Source organism: Alexandromys fortis, unplaced genomic scaffold (genome assembly GCF_014885135.2).
Source record: "Alexandromys fortis isolate MF-2015 unplaced genomic scaffold, M_Fortis_MF-2015_v1.1 scaffold_14, whole genome shotgun sequence".
NCBI classification, from domain to species: Eukaryota; Metazoa; Chordata; class Mammalia; order Rodentia; family Cricetidae; genus Alexandromys; species Alexandromys fortis.
The window spans coordinates 7572026-7598178 of record NW_026067910.1 but is presented as its reverse complement, the minus strand read 5'-3'; the positions used below and the strand labels follow the sequence as shown (position 1 = coordinate 7598178).

At 43.1% G+C, this 26153-nt stretch overlaps 2 protein-coding genes across 6 annotated transcripts in view; both read left to right on the top strand.

The window, feature by feature from the left end:
• The window catches only part of Fam184a (family with sequence similarity 184 member A), a 132379-nt gene that overhangs the window by 35396 nt on the left and 70830 nt on the right, over positions 1 to 26153 (top strand). The window lies entirely within an intron of this gene.
• On the top strand, positions 14698 to 15506 carry LOC126499131 (rab-like protein 6). The gene has a single exon (XM_050138195.1). The coding sequence runs from the start codon at positions 14941 to 14943 to the stop codon at positions 15433 to 15435; it is 495 nt and encodes a 164-aa protein (XP_049994152.1). The 5' UTR covers positions 14698 to 14940; the 3' UTR covers positions 15436 to 15506.

Below are 26153 nucleotides of genomic sequence, written 5' to 3'. Positions count from 1 at the left end.
GGTTTTGCCATCTTCTGATTGCATTATTTATGATTTTCATTTTTCTCAGTACTTTCCTCCAATGTCTAATCTCTTTAATTCATAAAAATAAAAATGTAGCATTCTCCCCTTCCTCCCTTGTATTCTAAACTTTCTGCAGTGAACAGATTAAAAAACAGGAAATATATAGCACAGATAATCTTTCCCAAGTATAGTTTTTAATAATGGGACAAGAAGAGAGTGTTCCGGGGGAGCAGTGGTAATGGTAAAGATGTAGAAAGAATAAAACAGTTAATTTCAGAATATTTCCAACTTCTCTAATCACTAGTTTATAATTTTTTTTTAAAGAACACACTTGGCTTTGTGGTGCTCCAAAGGAAACTGGAAATCTCCATTACACAGTTGAGTGTCTGCCATGGTCATTGCTAAATTCGTGGTAGTGCATGTTTCTTCTCGTCTGACTGTGGATGGCAGGCAGTCTGTTTCTGTAGCGCTGCCATGACCCCTTTCCACCACTGTTGCTGCCTTGTCCAGTTCCGGGGTGCAGTCAGCAGGACCTCCTGTTCGTGACTGCACTGTGCTTCCTCAGCCGTTGCTGTCCTTGAGAAGGCTCCCCGTGGGGGACTTCCTAAAGCCCTTCAGCTGAGCCAAGCCATGGCCAGGCTCAGGACAAGCTCCTGAGAGCAGCCCAGCAGGCAGCAGTGAGAGAGGACTAGAGGGGATTGCTGGACCTTCTAGTCACAACCGGAAGAACAAGCACGAGCCAGAGATTTGGAGACATGTGCCTCGTTGCAGTGTTTTACTTCGGCAGGTGGAGAAGTGGCCTTCCTTTTCTCTTAGGGTCGCCTCGCTTCTCTGTAATTAGGACCTAACTTGGTTTTGTTTAGATCTCTGAAACCATCACAAACATGAGCTTGAGGCGTAGAGGAGAAAGGATGGCATCTATGTGCTGCAGGGGGTGTTTGACGCCATGGCGCCTCCGCCACCAGAGACAGATGTGCTGAAACTTTGCTGCTAGGCCACAACCTCATGGTGATGCACAGATTAATGGAGATGGGTTAAACTAAGATGGAAGAGTTAGCCAATAAGAAGCTAAAGCTAATGGGCCAAGCAGTGTTTTAATTAATATAGTTTCTGTGTGGCTATTTTGGTTCTGGGCAGCTGGGATGACCAAGTGGCCTCCTCCTACATCTGTGGCTTTATTTTCCATCTGTCCGCGATTGTCCCAGTCTTTGCACAGGGAAAGCACTGGTGGGAGAAGTTGTGTGTTGTGGTGTTCTAAGGAAGAAACCTCTAAATTCTTCTTCTTATGGGCACTTTTCTCTCGATGCTTGCCTATCTGAGGAAACACATAACCTTGTCCAGATCAGCCTGAGAGAGCGCTCCTGGTAGTTAGCTTTACACTGCTGTGACCAAGGTAAGTGAAAAAGAAATCACTTTAAAAAGGAAGGCTTCATGGTTGCTTGGCCCCATGCTCTTTGGCTGAGCTTCATCACAGTGGGAGTTTGTACCAAAAAAAAAAATAAAAAAGGTAGCTACATTATGGTGGCCAGGAAGCAGATAGAGTGGGTGGGGGAAGAAGAAGAGAGAGAATGTTAGTATGTTAGTGTGGTCTTCCATCTGGCCCCCAGCCTGTGTGACAGGATCCCTATGTTCAGGATGGGTCTTCCCCCTGTGGGAAATCATCTTAAGGAATGCCACTGTGCCCGCAGGGATGTGCTTTCTAAATCTAGGCACGTCTCAGTCCAGTCAAGTCGGTAGTCAAGACTGTTGCAGCACTGTGGCTGCTAATCACCACACAGAAGTTAATCAGTCTAGTTAATCCTTCCAATGTTTAAAATATTTATTTTTGTTTTATGCACACAGGACTTTGTTTCTGCCTGTGTATATATCTGTGCACCATATACGCACCATGCTCACGGAATCCAGAAGAAAGCCTCTGGTTCTCTACGACTGGAGGTACAGATGGGGGTTAATTGCCATGTGGGCGCTGGCAACAGCACCCAGGTCCTCTGCAAGAGCAACAAGTGCTCTTAATCATGAGGACAGCTCTCAGGCCCTTAACTGATCATTAAAAACAAAACAAAACAAAAACCCAACATTTTGTTTCTTTGTTTCCTAATCTTCATTGCATTCATGGCCAGTTGTTTGCTTCCTTTTGGTACTAGCAGGTAAAGTTCACTCCTTTTCTGGTTCTTTTTGAGATGTGGTTTATCGATTTGATATTTTTATTCTTTTTCATGGTAGACGATAAAGACTATGTTGCGGTAGGAAAACTGCCGTCAATCGCATGTAAATTAATGAACTCGGCTGTGATCTTTTATAAAACAAAACAACAACAACAACAACAAAAAACAGACCAAGACCTTGTTTGCCAACATCTGTTTAAGTTACATTCCAAAAAATTTGAAATAAGTTTTATTTTTGTTGGTATTCACGGTCTTCCTGCCCTTGCCCTAAAGGACACTGGATTTTTCTCTTTTCCAGGTCTCCACAGGTATCATTGGTTCGTGGGACTGGAGGGAGAGAAACACCACTGCCTTGACCCGGGTTGGGCTTGTGAGAGGATCTGGGTAGCTTTGCACTTGGCCCTCAGTTGCCGCCCCATCCTAGCAGGAGGCTTTCGCTGTAGTCTTGCTCCAGCTGAAGTTTTTCCTGTAATCATTCACCAAATTTACAGAGGACACAAACAAGAGTCAGCCCCTGGCTGTACCTATTGCTGCAGGAAGTTTCAGATTCTGGCACTTGCCCACGCTTTCCCTTCAGCCATTCGTTAACAGAATTTCACCTAATTTTTCTCACTTGCACGTAGGATAGATAGCCTCTTCTCTTCCTCTGCTATGCATACCCCAGGGCTTGTTCCCTGTCTGGCCTGGGAGGCTTTTCTGTACTGAACGGCAGTTGACTGCATTGTGGTTGGTGCTGTCTGACAAGTTCAAGAGGATGAAGGCTTTGTAGGCTGACAAATTTGTCAGAGGCGGTTTGGCTTCCTCTTTCCGCATCTCAGGTGGGAATGGAAAGGCTGTTAGATGCGCTTCTTAATTGAGCACACCCAAATACCAGGGCTAGGGGTTCTTTTCTTTGGGTGGCTCATTTTCTCCGGGAAGTTCTTTGGCCTGTTGCAGGGACCAGTGGACGCTACTGCTAGCATTCAGAGGCTGCGGGAGGTGAGCTGCTAGGGAATTAGGCTCCAGGCGTGATTTTTAAAGTAGACTTTATGGTTTAGATTTGCAGCAGAACTGACTGGAAATTACAGGTGTTTTGCATACACTCCCTCCAATATACAGATCCTTGTTTATTATAAAAGCTTCCTGCAGCAGGGAGACATTTATTAGAACTGATGGTCCCACAGTGGCGCATCATGACCACCATAGTTTGCAGTAGGGCTCCACTCTTGGACCCATCAATAACGCGTATCCCTGTTACTAGACCCAGTCAGTGAATTAGTAAGTCAAAACATACTGTCAGTTAATTGGGTGATAAAGCTACTGAAAGACATCTGGATCACTGCCACGTTTCAGCAATTTTGAATGAAACTCTATTAAACAACTACCTGTGGGTTTGCGTGAGTGTGTTTTCACTTGGTGAGTAGAATGGATTGAAATTGCTAAGCTTTACGATGAAACTGTTTAGTCTTGTAAGACTGCTGAGCTGTGAAAAGTCCGGGCTGCTCCTGCTGGCATCCAAGGGGAGTTCCTTTCCTTCCTTATCAACACTGATGCCACTGCTGAGGATTTGGCCGTTATTCTAACAAGTGTGTTATGGTCCCCAATTGTTTGAAAGTCTCCAAAGACACATGATTCTAAGTATCCTTCACGTTTTTGCCACCATGTGTCGTCTTTGGTGTTCTATCTTTTAGGCTCTTTTGCTTGTTGTGAAGTCTGAAGAGTTCTTACCCATCGTGGGTACTCATCTTGTATCCTTTCTCACGTTTTCTCACTCTGAGGCTCCTTAGGCTGTCTCACGGAATTCTGCTTTTCTTCCCGATGTCACTCCTGGTCTCTGAACCTCTAGCCATAGTAGCCTACTTTCTGTTTTCCTTCTTCTTGTCCTTATTTTAAAAAATAATCATTGTAGGGGTGAATTAAAGAGGAGAGAGAAATAATTTGGGTGCCATTGCTTTGTTATTTGATATTTTTTATTGAAAAATTTGATTTTTCAATTGCATTTTTTGACATTTGAACTTTATGGTATCAATTCCTTTTGCATTTGGCACAAATAAAATTGGCTTTGTAAATGCTTTTGTATTCTTAATATCAAATAATATGCATTGCCATAATTAAGCTATCTTCTTGCTATTTTGTTATAAAACTTATTCTTTGAGAAATAGAATTTTTAATTCAAAAAGACAGAGCACAGTTTTGGTTTCTTCTTTTTATGTGAAGAGTGCAGGCGTTGCTGTGTGTGGCATTGCAAACACACCAGCGCTCACTGTAGTCGAATGCTGCAGACCACTCGGCTAGCTGGTTTTCCTGCTGGCTCATAGAAGAGGTGACTTGAAGTGGCATTTCTGTACAAGTATGTGTTTTAAGAAGTCAAAGCAAATTGTTGATGAAGTTTAGATGTGCCTATAAAGGAAGAATGTTTGTACACATTAAAATATAGGTAATCTGAGAGATGTTTTATTTTTAACACTCTGTGAGCATCCTAAATTGTTGTGATTTGATGGGCATTTGTGAGGCTGTGTGGAGACAGGTAACTTGTCTGTTGATGCTGAAAGTTGTTGGCATTTACAGAGACAAGATATATGCGTGTCACACAATAGACTGACGGGATCCTAAATGACACATTTAGGTTCAGGCAGGACTTCTAGAACAGAAACTCTGGGGAGCTGGTGACAGATTGTGTGGGTTTGGACTGAAGATTGAGGATTCAAGGGGGAAATAAGCCTCAGGATGCTTCTGAAGGATGAGTCATGTAGAGGAGGAGGAGCACTGGCTGTGATGGTCGTCACAACGAGGTAGACAGCCCACGGCCTTTCAAGGGGATGCCACTCTCAGTGGAGCGGAGCACACGCATCAGAACTAACATGTGCAGTTAGATTAGGAGATTCGACCAGACAGGCAGTGTTGAAGGATAGGTGGTGTTTACCACTGCTCTCTGAAGGTCTGTCCTGGCAGGGGCTGAAGAAGGTGCTTTGATTACCCTACTTCAGGTGATTCTTTTAAGATTTTTGTGAGTAACTTGGTATTCTCATTTGCAGGTGCAGAAGCATGCATACACCATGTTTGAACACCTGTGACCAGTTGCACAAGCAGCAGCACATGCTCAAAGCCAGCATCGCCCATCGGCCCATAGGAGCTGCTTTTGCTGTACAGGGGTGTAATAGTACTATGCTTTAAGATGGCTAGTCTAAGGGTGGTGGACAGGAGTGATGGGAGCAGAGATAACAGGTCAGGAGGGGTGGCAAGGATCTTTCCCGTAACCCTACCATTGGCTATTAACCAAAGCAACGATAAAAAAATAGATATCTAGAGGATGAAGAGGAACTGGAAACACTGGTTACTGAGAAAAGAGCAGACTGCAAGGTCAGAGGATGGGGGGATGGTATTGCCAGAAATAAAAGACTCCCTAGGTTACTGATTTGCATAAAGGGACCATTTGACTTGCTATTGCGCGCGCGCGTGTGTGTGCGTGTGCGTGTGTGTGTCTGTTTATCTGTCTGTCTGTGTATGCATATTCATATGTGTTTAGTGTGTGTGCATGTTTTCATGTGTGCAGGTATGGGAGTGCTGCAGTTGATGTCAAGTGGCTTCCTTGATCTCATTCTCCACTTTCTTTACTGAGGCAGGGTCTCTCACTTGAAGCTGGAGGTTGCTGATTTGACTAGTCCAGCTGGTCAGCTTGCCTTGGGGATCCTTCATTTCTGCCTCCAGAGCTTTAGGATTATAAGGGAGCTGTCACACCATGTGGCTTTTTTTGTGGGTGCTGGAGGTCTGAACTCCAGTTCTCACTTCTGAGCTTTCCACTCGGCCTCTTTACTCCCTGTGTGACAGCTGTTAGACCTTTCCCTGGTGTCCCAGATGCTTCGAGCAAAGGATGCCAAGCAGCCAGCAGATGCCCCTCCTGCTAGCATTGGCTGCTCCGAACCCCTGTGGTGCTGTGAGGAAACTACAAAGCAACCATAACTGCCTGCTGCCATGCCAAAACTCTTGCTCCAGAAAGTTCCACGACTTGGAAAACAGACTGCTCTGCTCTGGAATTTGTGTGTGTGTGTGCCAGTATTATTATTACCTCATAGCCATCTCTTCCAGACCAGAGGGAAGCGCTTCCCTTGGTCCAGGAGAAGGTTTGTTATTTGTGCAGAGACCTTCCTTTGCATTGTACACACAATCCTTCCTTCATTTGCATGAAGGTCTGCTGTGATTTTTATAGTAAGCCCTTGCTGTACTCTTTTCTGGATATGCATGCAAACAGACTGTTTGGCTCACCTTTTGAGTCATTTTCTGATGCTCTTCCGGTGACATTCAGCCAAATAAATAGCTTCTTCCAAGGGTCTGTTTTTTTTTTTTTTTCCCCGCTGATGGTACAAGCTAACCTGCTAACACGAGAAGGCAGCAGAGGCAAAAGCAGAGAGTCACAGCAGTGGAGGTGACAGTAGACCCTGTCTGGGTAACAGCAGCAGCAACAGAACTAATATTGACAAGAGAACAGCTGGAGAATTCCAAAGAGCAGCTGGGTAGAATGGCAGGAAGCTGATGGAGATGAAGGTGGGGAAAGCTGGAGATGCGCGTTGACAGCTCTTACTGTTAGAAGAGCCTCAGGAAGCCTCAAAGCCAAAGGTCTTAGATGTCATAGTGTAAGAACTCTACAGCTAACCACGGCCAGGGGCTGTGGGTTACATCGCAGGCCTACGAGCGGTAAGACTAGCCACCCAAGGTAAGACTAGCCACCCAAGAGTTGTTACAAGGTGTCTGTATGGGATGGAGGGTCCTGTCTCTCAAACCTTGTTCATGAACTTTTAACACGAGCTGGAAGCTGAAGAATTCCAATGACTAGCTCCCATGTTCTAAAGCCACTCGTCAAAGCTCACAAAAATAAGCCACATTTCAGTCCCTGGACCACAGTGCATGGTTATGTCCCCATACAAACAAAAACAGATAAAATAGGACAGAATTTACTTTTGCTTTTAAAAGGTAGATCCTAAGATCAAGCATCCTCCCGCTGCTCAGCAAGTTACAGGCTGGTTCTTGCTGGTTTCAGCCCAGCTCCTTAGGATCCTGTCCTTTCTTTTTCTGGGTGAGGTCTGTCAAGCCGCCTGTTACTGCTGCCGTCACTGGGACAGGGTCTCCCATCACCTCTGCTGCAACTTGGCAGCCACCTCTGCTGTCTTCTCGTGCTAGCAGGTTAGCCTGTATTACCGCAGTGAAAACCAAGAGGGGGCGTGAAAAGACCCTTTTCTCATGGTCCCTGAGCAGGAAGTGCCTGGCCCTCCAGGGTTGGAGCTGTAAAGGTTCCTGGTCTGCCAGTTTGTCCCCTGTTCTTAGGCTCATAAGAACTGGAAAGTATCTCCCATGATTCCTCTCTGAATGAAGCAAAAGCCAGGTGACTGACAGCATTTTGACATGTTCACACAACCTGGTGAGGAGAGCAGTTGGCTAGGAACCCTCCATTGCTGCTTGCTCTTGTTCCTGTCCAGTTCCTACCTGACTCCCACCTTTTTGTGGGGGGCCATACTTTTGTCTGTCTGTCTTGGAATCTTAACTGTCTGTAAGGGCTTAACTCAGATGTGGTCCAGCCTGCTTCCCACTGTTAACAGATGGACTCTTTTATTTTATTGGCAAAAGATTCAGGCAAATAGCAATTTCTTTGTAGATGAGACCAGTTGTAGTCTCCTTTCAACATAAGACGTTGTCTCGCTCTTCCTGTGGCTGTACAGTACTGATTCACTACACTAGATTTTTGTTAGCACTGGGGATTGAACCCAGGATTGCACATACATTAGGTATATCTTTCCTGCTGAGGGGAAGCTCTTTCTGGACTTTTGAAATGGTAATCTCACTGAGTTACCAGGCTGGTCTTGAGTTCACACAGTAGCCAGTCGTGCACTAGAACTTTATTCTCCTCTCTAACCTCCTGCACCACTGGGCCTGCCTATGATGGTTGGTTTTTAAAAACCTATGATGTACAATCGGTCGTATATTGTTCTCTGCTCTGAGAAATCTTTACATGTGAACAAAAATGTATCTTTTTTTTGATGAGTGGAAAATTGTGAAATGTAAGGAATCAGTGTCCAGAGTCCCTGAGTGCATATAAAATATGTAGAAATACGTATAGATGCTAAGTCTTACTAAGTTATTAAAACTTACGGAATTTTTGTCCAATTTCCTAATCAAATTTCTATGACACTATTAATCTCTAGAAATACAGTCACTAGCTTTCCTTGGCACTCGCTCTCTGATGAGTTATCAGACTTTCCCATGCACTGAATGTAATGTCTGTACTTTAACCCAAGCTGCCCTCCCTGCCATTCACAACTGCCTGAGTCGTTTTAGGCCTTTCTCTATTTCCATTTTATTTTGTTTTATGTCTATGGCTGTTTTGCCTGCATGTATATGTCTCAGATCACCTGGAGCTGGACTTAGAGACAACTGTGAGCTGCCATGTGGTTGCTGGGAATTGAACCCAGGTCCTTGGGAAGAACAGCCATTACTCTTTACCACTTTGCTAGCTCTTGAGCACCTAAACTTATTAAATAAAACAATTTAAGTATATGAATGTTTGCCTGCATGTATGTATGTGCACCATGTGCATACAGTGCCCGTGGTAGCCAGGGGAGGGCATCATCTCCCTTGAACTAGAGTTAAAGATGGTTATAATCTGTAGGTGCTCAGAACTGAGCCTTGGTCCCCTGGAAGAGTAGCGAATGCTCCTACCTGCTCAGCCTTCTTGCCTACTCCATTCTTCCAGACCTTTTCTGATTACTTCTAGTTTTCATCGAGTTATTTCTGAGGACTTCATGCCGTGCCTTCATTCTGCACCCTGCAGCTTGACACTCGATATAAATGTGTATTATCTGAAATTCCCATCATTTTGTGTATGTCCTAGTTGGAAAAGTTCTATTTAGGATTAAGAATGCTTATACTTTTCTTTGCTGGAATTCATATAAAAATTCAGAGCACACAGTAGAAGTCCACACACAAAAGTGTTGACTGTTTTATAGAAGTTTGGTACCGCAGATCCTGTAGCCGGGATCCCGAATGACAGCTGATTTGTGAGCCTTTCTAAGATGGTTGTGTTCAAAATGACATTTGCATTTCAAAGTTCAGATTAACTCCCCTGGGGAGATAGATGCAGTCTATATCACTGAGCAGGGTGAGAAAACATTATTATACTTTATAAATAATCTCTGAAATTCTTTCCAACAGTAGTTATGGAAACACAGAGAACAAATGTATCTTTAAAAGTAATTATTTCCCAAAGCAATTAGGTTTTCAAATTATGTTAGAGTCTGGGCTTTAGAGTGCCTTGGCTTATGTAAATCCGAATGAGCTTCTTTGTTAATTGCCTCCTAAATGCTTCATTTAGACACAAGTCTGTTGCTGGAATTAATTTGATTACATAATGTATGAAAAGCAGCCTTTGTCTTTCTATTTAATGTAATACAAAAGAAACTGGACCAAGAGGTAAGCAGAGGCAGTTAGCTTCCCGCCAGGGCAGAACTGTGTGTGGTCCCGCGCTGCTCGCCTCAGACACCGATCTGTGCGCAGCTCTCCTGCACCTCCTGTTGTACAATCCATGGTGGAAAATGAGCTGAATCCTTGGTGAGAATGTGGAGTGGAAGGTTTTCCTCTTACCCTGCCGTGGACTGTCAGATTCTCCTTAATGTCTAGTTAGTTTCTCGATGGCTCTCACTGCCTCTTTGAATTCCTTCCATACACGTGAACAGTCCCTCTGGCCTTTGTTTGACAACTCTACCCAGGACAGGATTCCAGGGAGCTGGGTGGAGACTGGCAAGCTCCAGCCTATACCTTGCTGCACCTGTAGGCGATGCTTGGTCTTAGGATCTACCTTTTTTGTTGTTTTGTTTTTGTGTTTTTGGTTTTGGTTTTTTGAGACAGGGGTGGCCCTGGCTGTCCTAGAACAAGCTCTGTAGACAAGACTATCCTTGAACTCATAAAGATCTGCCTGCCTCTGCCCCCCGAGTGCTGGGATTAATTCCCTGAGTTCAATACCCAGCACCCAAATGGTGGCTCACTGTTCTCTGTAACTCCAGTTCCTGAGAATCCAGCACACTCACACAAACATACATGCAGGTCAAACACCAATGCACATACAATAAAAATAGATAAATCATTTTAGGATCTACCTTTATAAGCAAAAGCAATTTCTGTTCTATTTCTTATCTGTTTGTTTGTTTGTTTGTTTTGGGACACAGTCACATATTGTGGTTTAGGCACTGAAAATGTGGTGATCCTCCTGCCTCAGCCTCCTGAGTACTGGGATTACACATGGGCCACTATACTTGTTTTTTTTTTTTTTTTCAAAAGGTTTTTTAAAAATGTACATGTTGATCGGGGGAGGGGGGCAAAATGGGAGGCGGCGGCGGGGAGGAGGCAGAAATCTTTAATAAATAAATAAATTTAAAAAATGTACATGTTGCATGTGTGCAGGTGCTGGAAGATGGCAGGACAGTGTGTCATGTTGAATTCCCTGGACCTGTAGTTACAAGCGGTAATGAGCCACTTGATACGGTTACTGAAAGCCGAACACTGGTCCTCTAAAAGATCAGCAAGTGTTCTTAACTGCTGAGTCGGCTCTCAAGTCCCAGCTTGCTTATTGCTTGATGGATTTAAGCTGAGTAGTACATTACAAGAGAAGAATACTACTTGAGAAGAGTAATATATTTCATAAATTTTCCCTCAGATTATTAATGTGATGATATTAGTATATGTAATTATATTGATTAAGATGATATTAATTAATTTTAGATACTCACTTATAGTTGTACTAAGAAGAAACAACATCAAATTTCCTTGAATAATTTGATATGAAAAGCCCCCATAAAATAAGAATGTTAAAAACCTGTATACTTTACAACCAACATCCAGGTTCTTTACAACATAAATTTCATAAAATTAAAAAAATAAAACAGTAGCTCTCTCTCTCTTTCTTACTCTTGCTCACACACACATACTCTCTCTGTGTTTCAGGTTTAAGAATACTAAAGTAATAGTACACAATGTAGAATTCTAAGTAGATCTACATTGATAAAGAAAAGATACTGTAAATTTCACTACTGGAATAATTTTATTTTATTTATTATGCTCTTGAAATTAGAGAATATTATATTACTCTAAATTTGGGATGTGATAATTCTTTGGCCTTAAATCTTAGAAAATAATATTTGACTGTCTTTAAGAACAATATGCACTGGTAGACAAAATTTATTTTAAAATGGTTCAGAAGATAGATGTGGTGTGCTTATTCACTCACGTGTGCCCATGTTTCTGTGTGCATGTGTATACATGCTTGGTGCTGCAACCTGGGATTTTCTGCTGACGATCCTTTTGTATTAGGTGATGCTCTGTAGCCTTTGCCACATCAGTGTTCTTTGGCATGCGTTTTTATTTGTGACTTCCTCATTCTATGTTTTTCTTTTGTCCACCTCATCTTGTTTAAATTACTTGAGATGAATTTGGTTTTATGAATCATACTTTCTTTCCATACAGCGAGGAAAACTATCATTGAAACAACGTAGGCAGCATAAATACATGCTACTCTTTATCCCCAGTAGAACTGTAAAGAAAATAAGGGAATATTTGTATAATTTCATCACCTGCAAAGGAACAGGTTTAAATATTTGATTGACATGCCTTTACTTAGCAAGAATGGATACTGGGGTGCGGGGTTAATATTCAGGCTCTAAACCATGAAGTACATCATCAGTAAATAATATTCCCTAAGTAAGCTGTTCAGAGCTTATTGGAAATACTTAAGAATTGGTGAATTGTCTTGGACAGTTTGTGAAATGTTTCTTTTGAGGCCGTTCTGAGAGTATCACACTGTGTGGTTGTTCTAGAGCAAATAGAACAGGCTGTAATGGCAAAAGTAAGAACTTAATCTTGTGAATTTCAGTTCTCAGAGTGTTATTTCATTCTGATGCCTTATGACCAGGTAGTCTGTTGGCTGATTCCTCTAGAAGAATATAATTCTTAAATGTGAAAGCAGAGCTGGGGTGCAGCTCGTTGGCAGAGTGCCTGCCTGGTTCAGTCTCCAGCACTGTATAAACCACATATGGTGGGGCACACCTGCAGTCCCACCCAGGGGGTAGAAGGCAGAGGCAGATTGATGGGGTCAAAGTTTGAGGTCAGCCTGGACTGTATGGAACCCTATCTATAAAAACCAAAACCCAAAGCCTTTGTACAATGTGTGTCAGATTTTAGGAATACAAATAACCCCTTCAAAACACCCTACAAAACATGGGCCAATGAGATGGCTCAGTGGGCAGAAGTGATTGCCGCTAAGCCTGATGACCTGAGTTCCACCGCTAGGACCCACATGGTAGAAGGAGAGATTTGAATTGACTTCTGCATGTGTCTTCTGACCACCACATGCATGCTGTCACACGCCCTCCTCCCAAAGAAATAAGGTTTAGGGTTTTTTTTTTAAATTTATTTATTTATTAAAGATTTCTGCCTCCTCCCCGCCTCCCATTTCCCTCCCCCTCCCCCAATCAAGTCCCCCTCATCAGCCCGAAGAGCAATCAGGGTTCCCTGACCTGTGGGAAGTTAGGTTTTTAAAATACTGACTATGAGGCAAGGGAGGTGACTCAGTGGGTGAAGTGTTTGCTGTGCCAGCATGGGTGTGAATATCTAGGTCTCTGGTACCACATAAAATCCTGGCGCGATGGCCACTGGAATCCTGGCACTTGGGGACGGCAGAGACAGGCAGATGGTGGGCTCACCGGGCAGCCAGTTTAAGTGCGACTGTAAGATGGGAGCAGCAACCTCTGGCCTCCATGCCCCTATCCACAGGCACGTGCTCCCCGCCCCCAACATGCACATGTGCACATACATGCATCTACGGCGCACACTGTCCCCAAGCAATCAAACAGAAACATTAGTGAATGTTACTTTGTAAGCCATGTGTGCCTTTTAACAGCGCTTCAGTACTCAGAGGGTGAGTTCCTTCTTTGTTGATCTATTCCTAGCACTGACTAGAAAGAGAAAGTTCAGCTGCAACTAGAATTGTCCTCGAGGTGTAAAATAACAGATTGACACTGACCAGAAAGCCATACCCTGGAGAAGAGATGAGAAGGGTCTTCTCCTGGCTGCTGTGTAGTGAACCTTTTACTAGGTAGAGGTGACTGGACTGAGAAGGCTCACAGGGTTGTTCTCACAAGGGTTAGGAGCGTCACTGTGGCCAAAAGAGATAGTCCATCTCTAGATTACACTTCCATTTAAGCCAGCAAACCCTCCCTGCACTTCCTGCCTTTTGGACCACCCTCCTAGTTGCCTTTCTTTCACAGCTGTCTCTTGGGTGTTTGTCTATGCCTCCTCTCCCTAAACTTTACTAATCACTCTTTCTGTTGTCCTCTGGCTTCCGCTGTCACCATCAAATGTCCTCCCTGATTCTGAGGCACAGAGTCTGAATATAAGACATAGTACTCATTTGTCTGCACTTTTGAGTGGCTTTTGGTTTTGCCTAGGCCCTCTCTCCTGTCTGGAGCTGTGATTCTTGTCTTTGCTACACTCATACCCTTCTGTCGGCATGATGCCTGCTCATGGGTCCTCATACTCCTCCCCATCCCAGGACCATGCCCAGGGATCTATCCTGAGGCCATTTTACGAATGATGAGCCCAGCAGATACAAGTACCCCTGTAGCACTGACCATGTTTACACCCCTAGTTCTGGAGCCCCCTTCTTTTCGCAGAGGGTGCACTTTCCCCCTTTGTATCATTCCTGCACTGTTTCTTTAGACTGCAATTCCTGCAGTGCTTTTTTTTTCCTCTAACATTTTGAAGAAATTAACAGATTCTTATTGTAAGAAATCATTTGAGCGGTTTTATGGTGTTGTAAAAGGAGCAGCAGGCCATTTCCCGCTGCCTGGATAGCTTTACTCGAAATAATTACACAGAGATCTGTATTAATTAAATTACTGCCTGGCCCATTAGTTCTAGCCTCTTATTGGCTAACTCTCACCTATTGCTCTAACCCATTTCTAATAATTTGTATTGCCACTTGACTGTGGCTTATTGGCATGAGTCTATCCAGCGTCCATCTCGGAGAGGAGAGCTATGGTGTCTGCCTGACTCTGCTTTCTTTCTCCCAGCATTCTGTTCGGTCTACTCTGCCTATTTAAGCTGCTGTCCTATCAAAAGGCCAAGGAAGTTTTTTTATTTGGCCAATGAAAGTAACACATAGAAAGAAGACCCTCCTACACCATTTGGGACCTCGCCAGCTTCTGACGTGACACCTTCACCTCCAGAGCCAGCTCCAGCTCTAGAGGTCCCAGCAAGAGTCCAGAACATTGAGGATTTTGTTCCTGAAGATGGCCTTGACTGAAGCTTCTTGGAAGCTACAACCCTACCTAAAGACAAGAATTAAATTGGAGCCAAAGGTCCACAGTGACAGTGACGATGGGGAAGCCATCGGAGGGAACCCAATGGTGGCAGGTTTCCAGGATGGCGTGGACATAGAAGATCAGCCACATAGCAAATCCCTGCTGTCCTCAGACCCCGTCCCCAGTAAGAATATCAGTTTTTCCAGTGAGGAGGAAGCTGAAGGACTGGTAGGCCACCCCTGAGTGGCTCCTCAGCAATGCTCAGAGTCTGAGACAAAATGGTCCTCCACCAAGGCCTCACATTCATGAAAGAAGAGAACTCCCACGCGAGCCATACCTTCATGTTCAGATGGTCTCACCACTGGCTCAGGGCCTGACCATGGCAGTACCAAGCCACCCACTGATGGCACTCATAGACCCCAGGAAGGGAAAGACAAGCAAGTGTCGTCAGAAAGATGCTGTTCTTTGTCATAGATGATCCTGACTTTGAAAGGGATGAATCTGACACACAGAGGAGAGTGGGGGGATTCCCAGTAAGAGAAGACCTCTCTGATGTGACCGATGAGGACACTGGCTCTGCCCAGCCACCCTCACCCTCCAAACCCCCAGTCTCTGCTTTCAGACTGAAAAATGACTCAGACCTCTTTGGTCTGGGCCTGGAGGAGACTGGACCTAAGGAAAGAAGTGATGAAGATAAAGACGGCAAGCTTCCCTCTAAAGAGAAGAAGAAAAAGAAGAAGAAAGGCAAAGAGGAGGAAGAAAAGGCTCCAAAAATGAAAAGCAAACACAAGAACAAGGATAAAGAGCAAGGCAAGGAGGATCGGAGGAAGAAGAGGAAGCCCCCTTGGAGCAAGGAACAGAAGGTTGCAGATGAGCTGGAAGCCTTCCTGGGGGCCGGCAGGGCTCCTGGAAGCCACCACCCAGGAGGTGGGGACTATGAGGAGCTCTAGGCTGCCAGAGGCAGTTGGTTTTTCTGGGAAGAGGGGAACTGCCAGTGACTGATTTGGGGAGGCTGCTGCCTATGCACCCACGTTCCTAGGACCACCCTGCCACCTATGTCCCCCAGCCATTGTCTGCCCTCATTATGGTGGTACACTAGAAGTCTAAACAAGGAAACAAAAGACCTCTACACTGAAAACTTTAAACTCAGAAGAAATAAATTGAAGAAGTTACTAGAAAAATGAAAGGCCTTCCTTGCTCATGCATTGACAGAATTAGCAATGTAGAAATGGTTTTACTTCCCAAACCATTCTTTAAGTTCAGTGTAATTGCCTCCAAGATTCCAGTGACATTCCAGAAATAGAAAAAAAATCTTTTTTTTTGAAAAAAAAAAATCTTAAAATTCATATGGAAACAGAAGACCTTGAATAGTCAGAGGGATCATAGACGAAAAGAAGATGCTGGCAGTATCACCATGCCTAATTTCAGATTATGCCACAGATCTTGGTGACAGAGCCTTGTACTGGCATGAAGACAGACACACAGAGGAGTCGATTAGATAACAAATGTGAATCCACGTAGCTACAGCCACCTGTTTTTTTGACATTGAAGAAGGAAACCTTTGAAAAAATAGTGGTGGGGAAATCCATGTGTAAAAGAATGAAATTCACCGTGCACAACTTAAGACGGATCAAAGACCTTAGTGGAAGATCAGAAACTCGGAACGTTTCAAGGAGAAAGTAGGTAGAGCAATTCAGTATTGGGCATGGGGAGGAGGATCTTCTGAATAGGAGTCTGCACCCTTAGGAAATGACAGCAGCTGATAGATGGAACCTCCCAGATAAACCACTGTGGTACAGCAACGGAACGGTTGAGTGAAGAGACCACCTAACGAGTAAAGGGAAAATCTGCTTGCTATCCATCTAACAGGGTTAATACGTACAATAAAGAAACTAACAACTGTACAGGAAGACATCGAACAGCACAATAAATTAGCTAATGATATTTTCATTATCATAATGATTCAGTCAGTGTTCTATTGCTGTGAAGAGACACCTTGACCACAGCAACTTTTACAAAAGGTAAACATTTAACTGGGACTGGCTTACAGTTGTAGGCATTTAGTGCATTATCCTCATGGCAGGGAGCCTGGCAGCATTCAGGCAGACATGGTGTTGGAGAGGGTGGAGTTCTACATCTAGATCTACAGGCAGCTGGAGGAGAGAAACTCTGGACAGAGCTTGGACCCTTGAAACCCCAAAGCCCACCTCTGGCGACAGACTTTTTCCAGCAAGGCCACACCTCCTAATCCCTGTCAAGTAGTATCACTTGCTAATGACCAGGCATTCAAATATATAAGCCTATGCAGGGGGCCTTCTCATTCCCACACAGAAGTGAACAAGAGAGATGTCCAGCCTCACTGTCCAGGAACAAAATGCAAGTTAAGCCTACATTGAGATCCTGTTTTACCCTAGTTAGAATGATAGCTACGGAGAAACAACACCCTGGGGGTTCAGAAGGATTCTGCTCCTTTGCATCCTAAGTATTCATTAATTCTGCATCGTTGATAGCAGCACTTCTGGCTGGCACAGATGGGATCTCCATACCTCTAAAATTATTTATTTATTTATTTTTACATATTTGGATATTTTGTTTGTGTAACATGTGTATGCATGTTTGCACATCATATGCATGCCTGATGCACGTGGAGACCCCCCCAAAAAAAGGGTATTAGATACCCTGAACCAGAGTTGCAGATGGTTACGAGTGACCTTGTGGGTGCTAGGAATTGAACCCCTCTGGAAGAGCAGCCAGGACTCTTCACCAATGAGCAGTACTGTTCTGCTGAAGGAATCTAGCAATAAAAGGATCCTAATAACATTCTGGTGTGTTCATAGATCAGTGCCTTCCTTAATCATCACTGAATATGAAGAAGTTAAGCTGGTGCCTAACTAGAGCCTTCACGCCAATTGACTAGTGTTCATAATACTAGAAGGTGCTCTGAAGGCTACCAAAGAAGAAAGGTAAATATTAATCCAGCTACAAGCCCTCCAGTCTGCAATAGTGACCTGTCCACAAGATTTTCTGGTACAATACTGACACAAAGCTTGTACAACTAACCAATCGATGTCTGATGGATTTAAGGCCTACTCCATGAAATGGAATCCATTCCTGACACTTGAGACTAGATAGGTGAGGGACTAGGGGAAAGAAGTTCTGTTCTGCTTAAGGAATCTAGCAATAAAAAGGTTCCTAATACCATTCTGCTATACTCACAGATCAATGCCTTCCTCAGTCATCACAGAAAAATAAAACTCCAAGAAAAATAAAACAAAACAAACCACTAAGGCCCTGTATCAACATGATCCACACATATGAACTCACAGAGAATGTAGTAGCATGCAAAGAGCCTGCATAGGTCTGGACCAGATGGGGTCTCAGCCCTGAGAAGGGTGGTGGATACAAGCCCCATCCCTCACAGAGGCCATCTACAATTGATAACCACTAACAGATGAAAACTTTGTTTTCTCCAATGGAGTTTCACAGGGTACACAAACCACTCTGAAGACCATTCCCACGCCCAGCAGCAGATGGACAACACAAAATGAACTCAATGGCATTTTCGAGGATTTTTGTCTAATAATATTTTGTCAGGGCTTTATTGTTTATTGTTTGTTTTGTTTTATTTTATTTTTTTACCTTACAGATCCTTTGGGTATATGATATGATTTCCAACTTTATATTTCTATGGGTTTGTGTGTGTGCAAATGTGTGTGTCACTGTGTCTATATATACTTCCTTGGCCATTTTGTTTGTTAGCTATATTCTATTGTGGCTTATTTAGTTTTGCTTTATCTTATCTTAATTTATTTTATCACTATTTCTTAGATGCCTGTTTGAATCCTAATGAGAAAGAAAAAATGTAGATTTGGGTGGGTGGGGAAGAAGTGGGGAGGATCTGGGAGGAGATGAGGGAGGACAAACAGTAACCACAATATAGTTTATGAAAGAAAACCTATTTTCAATAAAAAAATTAAAAATTATTATAGCAGTGTCATTATGTAGTGTTACACATATTATATGCTTTTTAAAAATCAGAGTTTTTAGGCTATTTTGAAGATATAGTTTTACAGATCTTTCAAAATTTGCCTATTGGTGTTAGGGATCTAATTATCAAGAATATTAATTTACTAAAGACAGAAAAAAATCTCTGGAAGTATTTGTTTATATGTTTGTGTATTTGTTTATTGTGTGTGTGTGCTCATGCCACTGTGCATGTGTGGAGCTCAGGGACAACTTGGGGGAGTCGGTTTTTTCCTTCCACCACATGGGCTCTAGGGTTGTCAGGCTTAGTGGCAAGCACCTTTACCTGCGGAGCCATCTTACTGGTCCCCTCCATGTCGCTTTCCTGAGAGCTGATGATATTGAACACTTTTTAAAAATATATTGTACTTATTGCCCATTTGAAGATTGAGTCCATTCAGACCTTTTCCCCATTAGTTATTTAGCCTTTTGCTGTTGGATAATTTGAGTTCTTTATATGTTCTGGGTATTAATCCCTCCTGGAAGAATAGCTGGTGAAGATTTTCTCTCATTTTGTATGCGTACTCTTTGCTATTTCTTTTGCTAGGCAGAAGCTTTTCAATTTGATGCAATCTTGTTTGTTGATTCTTGCTATTATTTGAGTTATTGGAGTTCTATTCAGAAACATGTTAATTTGTGTAGGCTGAATCATCCTTGTACTTCTGGAAAGGAGCAATGTGGTCATGGTAATATGATCTTTTTAATGTGCAAGTTTGCAGGTAATATATTAAGTGCTTTTTTGGTTTCTCTTTAATTGGTCTGGTGGTGGAACTGTATCCTTACAGAGTGTTGGTATTGAGGTAGTACTGCATTGTGAAATGGGCTTAGAAGCATTCTTTCCTCGCCATTTTATGGGATAATTTGAAGAGCATTATTATTTTTTTCTTAAAGGTCTGCTGAAATTCAGCTATGAATCTATCTATCCTGGACTTTTCTTTGTTTGAATACAAAGTTGTTTTAGACCCTTTCTTAGAATTTTTTTTATGGTTTTATGATACTACATTGTACCAAATATATCCTTCCCTATACAGTAATATGTAACATGAGGGCCTGCTTGTTGGGGCTTCTGTCCTGCCCAGTTCCCACAGCCAGTAAGCCCCAAAGAAAATCACACAGAGGTCTCCATAGGTTATAAAACTGATTGGCCCATTAGCTCTGGCTTCGTATTAGCTCTTATAACTTATATAAATCCATTATTCTTATCTATGTTAGACACATGGCTCAGTACCTTTTTCAGAGGGACAGGTCACATCCTGCTTCTTTGGTGATCTGGGAAGGACTGCCTAGGGAGCTTCCTTCTTCCCAGAATACTCCTGTTCTCATTGCCCTGCCTCTACTTCCTATCTGGCTACTGGCCAACCAGCATTTATTTAAAATATAATTGACAGAATATAGACCTGTCCCACACCAGTGATAACTCACTTTAGCACTGGTAATTCAGTTGATATAATATGTCACAGTAAAGGCCTAAATTATTTTACTTAATAAACTAATATAATACATTTTTCTTTGGTGGATGGTCTTTATTACAAATGTACTTTACTTGCTTGCAATGAATATATTTTATTTCTGGTTAGTTAGATTTTAAGTAGGAACATATTAATATATTACCAGCATATTAATAAGGTCCAGCTGTCAATAAAGCACCATAAACCTATGCCTTAAATATCAAGAATCAATTGTTTTGTTGTAATGTGTGGCAGACTTCTCCTGGGGAGACACAACACATACATGCATACGCACTGCTGGAAGGGAGCCCGTGACAAAGCAAAGCATGGATACTACCATGGTCCAACTTTGTGAACTGATGCATTTTATTGGGGTCACTTAGAGAAAAATGGGTGAGAAGTTACTTACAAAAGCAGAAATGACTCAAAGACAGCTATATCACCAAATCCCACCCCAGCATGGGTGACAGCTCACAAAAGCTGGAAACCTGGAGCATACTTCATAACCTGCAGGCAGCGCCACAGGTTGGAAAGTGTCCTTTCCAGGGGGCTCAGTTGTTCTCTGTTTTCTCTAGAAAGTTCAGCTACTCTACTTCTTTCAGGGTGTGTCTTAGACACTGCTCTGTTGCTGTGAAGAGATGCCATGACTGAGGCACCTTATAAAAGAAAGCATTGCACAGTTTGCTTGCAGTTTATAGGGCTAGTCCACTGTCACCGAAATGTGGAGTGTTGCAGCAGGCAGGGAGGCCTGCCAGCCAGCAAGCACACAGGCCTGATGCTGGAGAAGTAGCTCAGAGCTTTACATCCTGATCTACAGGCAACGGGAGGGGGGACTAGGGGAGGTGGAGAGACTGAGACTGGCTAGCTGGTCTCTGCTTCTTTTCAGACTTGTCTTGAGTGTTGGAAAGAAGGGCCATTTGACATATGACCAGTTTCAGGGACTTCCTGAAGCTACATTGAGTTGTTTATTTCGTTTCTTAACGAGCTTCCTTGCACAATAGAATGTTTGAATTTCTGAGGAGACTGCTCTACATTGTGTGGCTGGGATAATGGCTCAGTAGGGAAGAATGCTCTGTGAGCAAGTTTGAGGATTTGAATTTGAATCCCAGCACACATGTAAAGAGCCAGGCACGGCCAAATGTACCCGTAGCTACATTACTGGAGCATTGGGTGGCAGATATCATACACCAGCCTAGCCAAAATGTCAAGTTCCAGTTCAGTGAGAGACATTGTCTCAAGATAGTAAGACAGAGAGCAATAGAGAAAGATGCCTACTGTCCATAACAGGCCTTTGCATGCATGCAACAATTTCTCAGTTTGGACACTGGAAGTTCCATGCCCAGAGTAGCATGTTCAGTCCTATGAGGGCTTTCTTTCTGGTTTACATGTATGTTCCTCGTGTGGTAGAGACAGAAGGACTAAGTACAGATGAGGTCCTACCCTCTGACCATAGAAACCTAATTACTTCCTAATGTTCTCGTCTCCAAATACTGTCATGTCCAGGGGTAGGGTTGTAAAATATGGATTTGAAAGTAATATAATTCATCCCATAGCAGCCAACATTAGGGGGAAAAAAACTATCAGGAAATGACTTGTTTCACGTGGACTTGTAAATTTGTGTATATGTGTACTCATCAGAATGAATATGTCCAGCTGTGTTCTCAGATGCTTTTACACACGGGTGCACGTATGTGGAGGTTCAAGGTTGCAGTCAGTGTCGCTCCTTGATGGCAGGGTCTTCCACTGATCCTGGAGCTCATGGATTCCTCTAGGATGGCTAGCCAGTCACCTTCAAGAACCCACCTGTCTCCTCAGTCTTCTCCACTGAGTCTTCATGTATAAGATACTTATTTTAAAATGGCCATAACTCGGGCTGATTGCTCAGTGCACAGAGGCACCTGTTAGTGAGCCTGATGGCCTGAATGTGATCCCTGGGTCCCACAAGGGGGAAGGAGAGAGCCAACTCCCCGGAGTTGCCAGCTGACCTCTACCTATGTACCATGGCATGTGCACTTCCCCAGAATAAAATAAACAAATGTAAAATTATTTTCTAAAGATCATAATTTAATAATGGCATGTTTCAAGTGGTAATTTATTGGGATAGTATTGATTTGTTGTCCTTGGCACCCTTTTATTGTTCTTAAGTTTTTAGAAATGTATCTTAATATTTCTTTCCTGGAAGATACTGATGTGTTTGATACAGATGTGGACTCGTTTATGCACTGTGTCTGCAGAATTAGACCATGGTTTCTCACTGTATGAGTTTTAGTGAAAGGAATAGGGAAGATCACAAAGGTAACATAACTTCAGATCTTTCTTTTTTGTTGCTGATTTTGACTACAATGGCTTGCCTGTGTGTAGATTAGGCTGGGAGGTCATAACGGCCTTTTCCACCCTTCTCAGCCCTGGTGTCACTGTGGGATCGTGGTAATTGAACAAACGTACCCAGCTGTCTATTTACAGGAGCAAGCAGCAGCCATATTTGGCCTTCAGTTGTTGCTCGCTGACCTCTGCATTAGAGTTTAAACTGAATTAATGCTTAGTAGTGTAATGTTTTTCTGTTATTTTCATATATTTTGATAACTTAAAAACCTTGTTCTTTCTAATTCATTGTTTTAATTCCAAGCTCCCGTTTAGTTTCTCCTTCTTACCATCTTGAATGCTACACTCTTTTCTATAGGTAGCATTCTTTCTATTCTCTCTGGGAGCCTCTTATATCTTTCCTGCCTTGTTATTGAGACTCCCCCTCTTACTCTTCCCGAGTTTCAGGAGATGACTGTAAATGTGGGCTTGCTGGATATTCAAGCATAGCCTTTCATCAGTGGTGCTTGAGGAAGACGCGTTAAAGGATGTGAGACTTGACGTCATTCACCAAAGGCTGAATGGAAATTAACTGTTAGAAAGAAGAGTATTTCAGGAAATCTTTGATGAGGGGAACTCACCTACTGCATCCCTCTCCTGTTTCATTCCTGAAATAGCGACTCCTCACAATAGGCTAGTTCTTTGTAGGATCATCTTATGGAACAAAGTACTAAAGGTGTGACTTGGCTCTTGGAAATCTGTCTATATCATTTCCACTTATTAAGGTAAGGTGGGGCTCAGAGCAGAACTCCCCTAGGAAGACATTGAGGCCCGTAGTCCACGTCCACTTTGCTCTAGGCATCCTGACCAGTGGGATTCGCTTTTCCTCCCTTTTTTCCTTTCCAGTTCTTTTTCTCTTTTTCCTTTTAAACAAAACATTGCTATGCATCACTGGCTGGTTAGATACTGACTGTGTGGTTCAGCCTGTCCTTCAGTTTATGGCTCTCTTGACCTTAGGCTGTTGTAATGAGCTGTGGCAGGCTACTTTCCTGGCACCCGGCCGCCCGCACAGCTAGCTTTACCCGAAATAATTACACGGAAACTGTATTCTTTTAAACACTGCCTGGTCTATTAGTTTCAGCCTCTTAACCCATTTCTAATAATCTATGTAGCACCACGAGGTGCGCTTACCAGGAAAGATCTTAACCTGCATCTGTCTGCGCACAAGTTGTTTACCAAGTTTAACATGGAATAGCAAATGGCACCCAGGCTCCGTGCCAACACACCCACGACATGATGGCGGAAATGTCTGCTGTCGCTCCTGCCTCATTGGAAACCAACCATTGATACCAGGACCACCCATCCCCTATCGTAGAATTTTCATTTGATTGATTATAAAAATATCTCTTCATAGACGGAGAAAGGGAAAATCCCTGTGAAATCTGCAACTCCTCCCATGTCCTGCCTTGACAGGCAGTATAGGTGGGAGGGAAAGAAAAATCTGGGACACAATGTGGGGATGCTTTAAATTCAGTGCTATTATACTCTCTAAGAGAGGGATCTTTCATAGGCACTAACAATGTGGTATTCATAGCCAAGGTGGTAACATTAACTAAAGTCGCATTACTGGATGTACCACCGCCTGATTGGGCACCCTGAACAATCTGATTTAAAGCTGATGCCAATATGCCTATATTCACCTGACTATAAAGCAAGGGATCCATCCAATTAATCAAATTCTTTTTTTTTTTTAACAGAATGCATGGGGTTTTATGTTCTAAGGAAAAACAAAAGGTCCCATTAAGCACAACTTTAGTTGAATTAGATCATTCTATCTTATCTCTTGGAACCATACAAGGGGCTTCCATATAGCATGAGGTGGAAAACAAGGTGGGAATAATGAAGGAATTAGCATGAACTGGCATCGGTATTGGCCATGCCCTGGTTACTGCCCACAGTTGCATCATTTTTATCTTTATCATTGGCATCCATAGGAGGAGAATCAGCACCATGAGGGTCGTCCTCATTGTCCTGTATCCGTTTCAGCTCTCTCGTCAGTCTTGCCGGGACCCAAACCGGTTGTTCCTGGCCCTGTGGAAAAATACAAACAGCTCCCCTGGATCTAGCAATCACTGGATCCGGGTCCACACCATGTGTTATTTAACACATCTTTCCATTTTACTTCAACGTTTTCGGTGGGTAGAGCCCCAGCATGTCGGCTGGCTGCTGATCGTCCCTGATCATCAAGGTTTAAAAAATTCAAGGTGAAAGTAGCTAGGGATATGGCATTCTTGGGTGAATAGCCCTGGGCTACTCCCCCTTTTTGTTTTTGTAACATTTCCTTTAACGAGTGATTAGCCTGTTCTACAATGCCTTGCCCTTGTGGATTGTACGGCAGGCCAACGTGATGGTAGACACCCATATGAGGGCAAAACTGTTGAAAGGTTTTGGAGGCATAAGCATGGCCATTATCAGTTTTTAAGCGTTTGGGTTTTCCCCAAGCGACCCATGCCTCCAGGCAATGAATTATTACATTAACCACCTTTTCACTCGTAAAGTGTGATGCATGGATTACACCAGAACAAGTATCTACTGATACATGCATGTATTGCATACGGCCAAAGCTAGGTACATGGGTGACATCCATTTGCCATAGGTCACCTGGTAGTAGCCCTTTTGGATTGACTCCAACATGTGGGGGGTGGTGAAAAGGGACACAGGCCTGGCAAGATTTAACGATATCCCTAGCCGCTTGTCTAGGAATTTTAAATTTAAGCATTAGTGTTTTGGCGGGCATATGATATAACTCGTGAAATAGGCATGCTGCTGAAAAAGGATCCGATGTTATCATTGGAAAAGCTCGGGCAGCTACGTCAGCGTGAGCATTGACTTCTGCCATAGGACGTGGCAGCAATGTGTGTGCTCGTATATGAGCCATGTGAAAAGGATGTGACCTCTTCCTAATGGTATCATGTATGGGCAACAGAATGGAGACCACCGGGCTCCTGTCAGAGATCATTGCAGAAGATTCAAGGTGATTTATACCATTGACCACATAATGGGAATCAGAGTAAATATTAAGGGGGCCTGTAAAAGGTAAGAAACAGGGGCTGGAGAGATGGCTCAGAGTTTAAGAGCTGCTCTTCCAGAGGTCCTGAGTTCAATTCCCAGCAACCACATGGTGGCTCACAACCATCTGTACTGAGATCTAGCGCCCTCCTCTGGCGTGCGGGCATACATTGAGGCAGAATATTGTATACATAATAAATAAATAAATCTTTAAAAAAAAAGGTAAGAAACACCTCTAGAACCATTTGACATTCCACTATTTGTGGCCTATTTGGCTCAAAATGTTTAATGACTATCTCCCCTCGCTGGACAACATAGGCTCCCATACTAGAACTTGACCCATTGGTATAAACAGTGATTGCATTATCCAAGGGGCGAGGCTTGGTCACCTTAGGAAAAATAACTGGATGATTCATGACAAAATGTAGCAGTTTATTGGATGGATAATGATTATCAAACCTTCCAGAAAATGGACAGACAAAAACAGCCCAATCATCTAGTGTTGCACTGAAGACTTGTATTTGTTTAGGGGTGTATGGCTGGATCAACAACTGTGGTTGCATAGCAAAATGTGTTAAAGACATCTTTATACCCATCATGGCAATAGATGCCACAGCCGTGGGATAACACTCAATTGTTTTGCAAATGGAGGTATGAGCATGTATCCACAACAAAGGCCCATCTTGCCAAAGGACAGTTGTGGGTGCTGACCTAGTAGGCAAAATACACAACACTAATTGTTTATTCTCATTATATCGTCTTAACTGTGCATTCTGAATGGCCTGTTCAACCCTCTTCAAAGTCTCTCTTGCATCCTGTGTCAGCAT

What these genes read in the sequence shown, in the direction of transcription:
- LOC126499131 (XM_050138195.1), top strand. Translation starts at nt 14,941, where the DNA reads ATGCTGTTCTTTGTCATAGATGATCCTGACTTTGAAAGGGATGAATCT.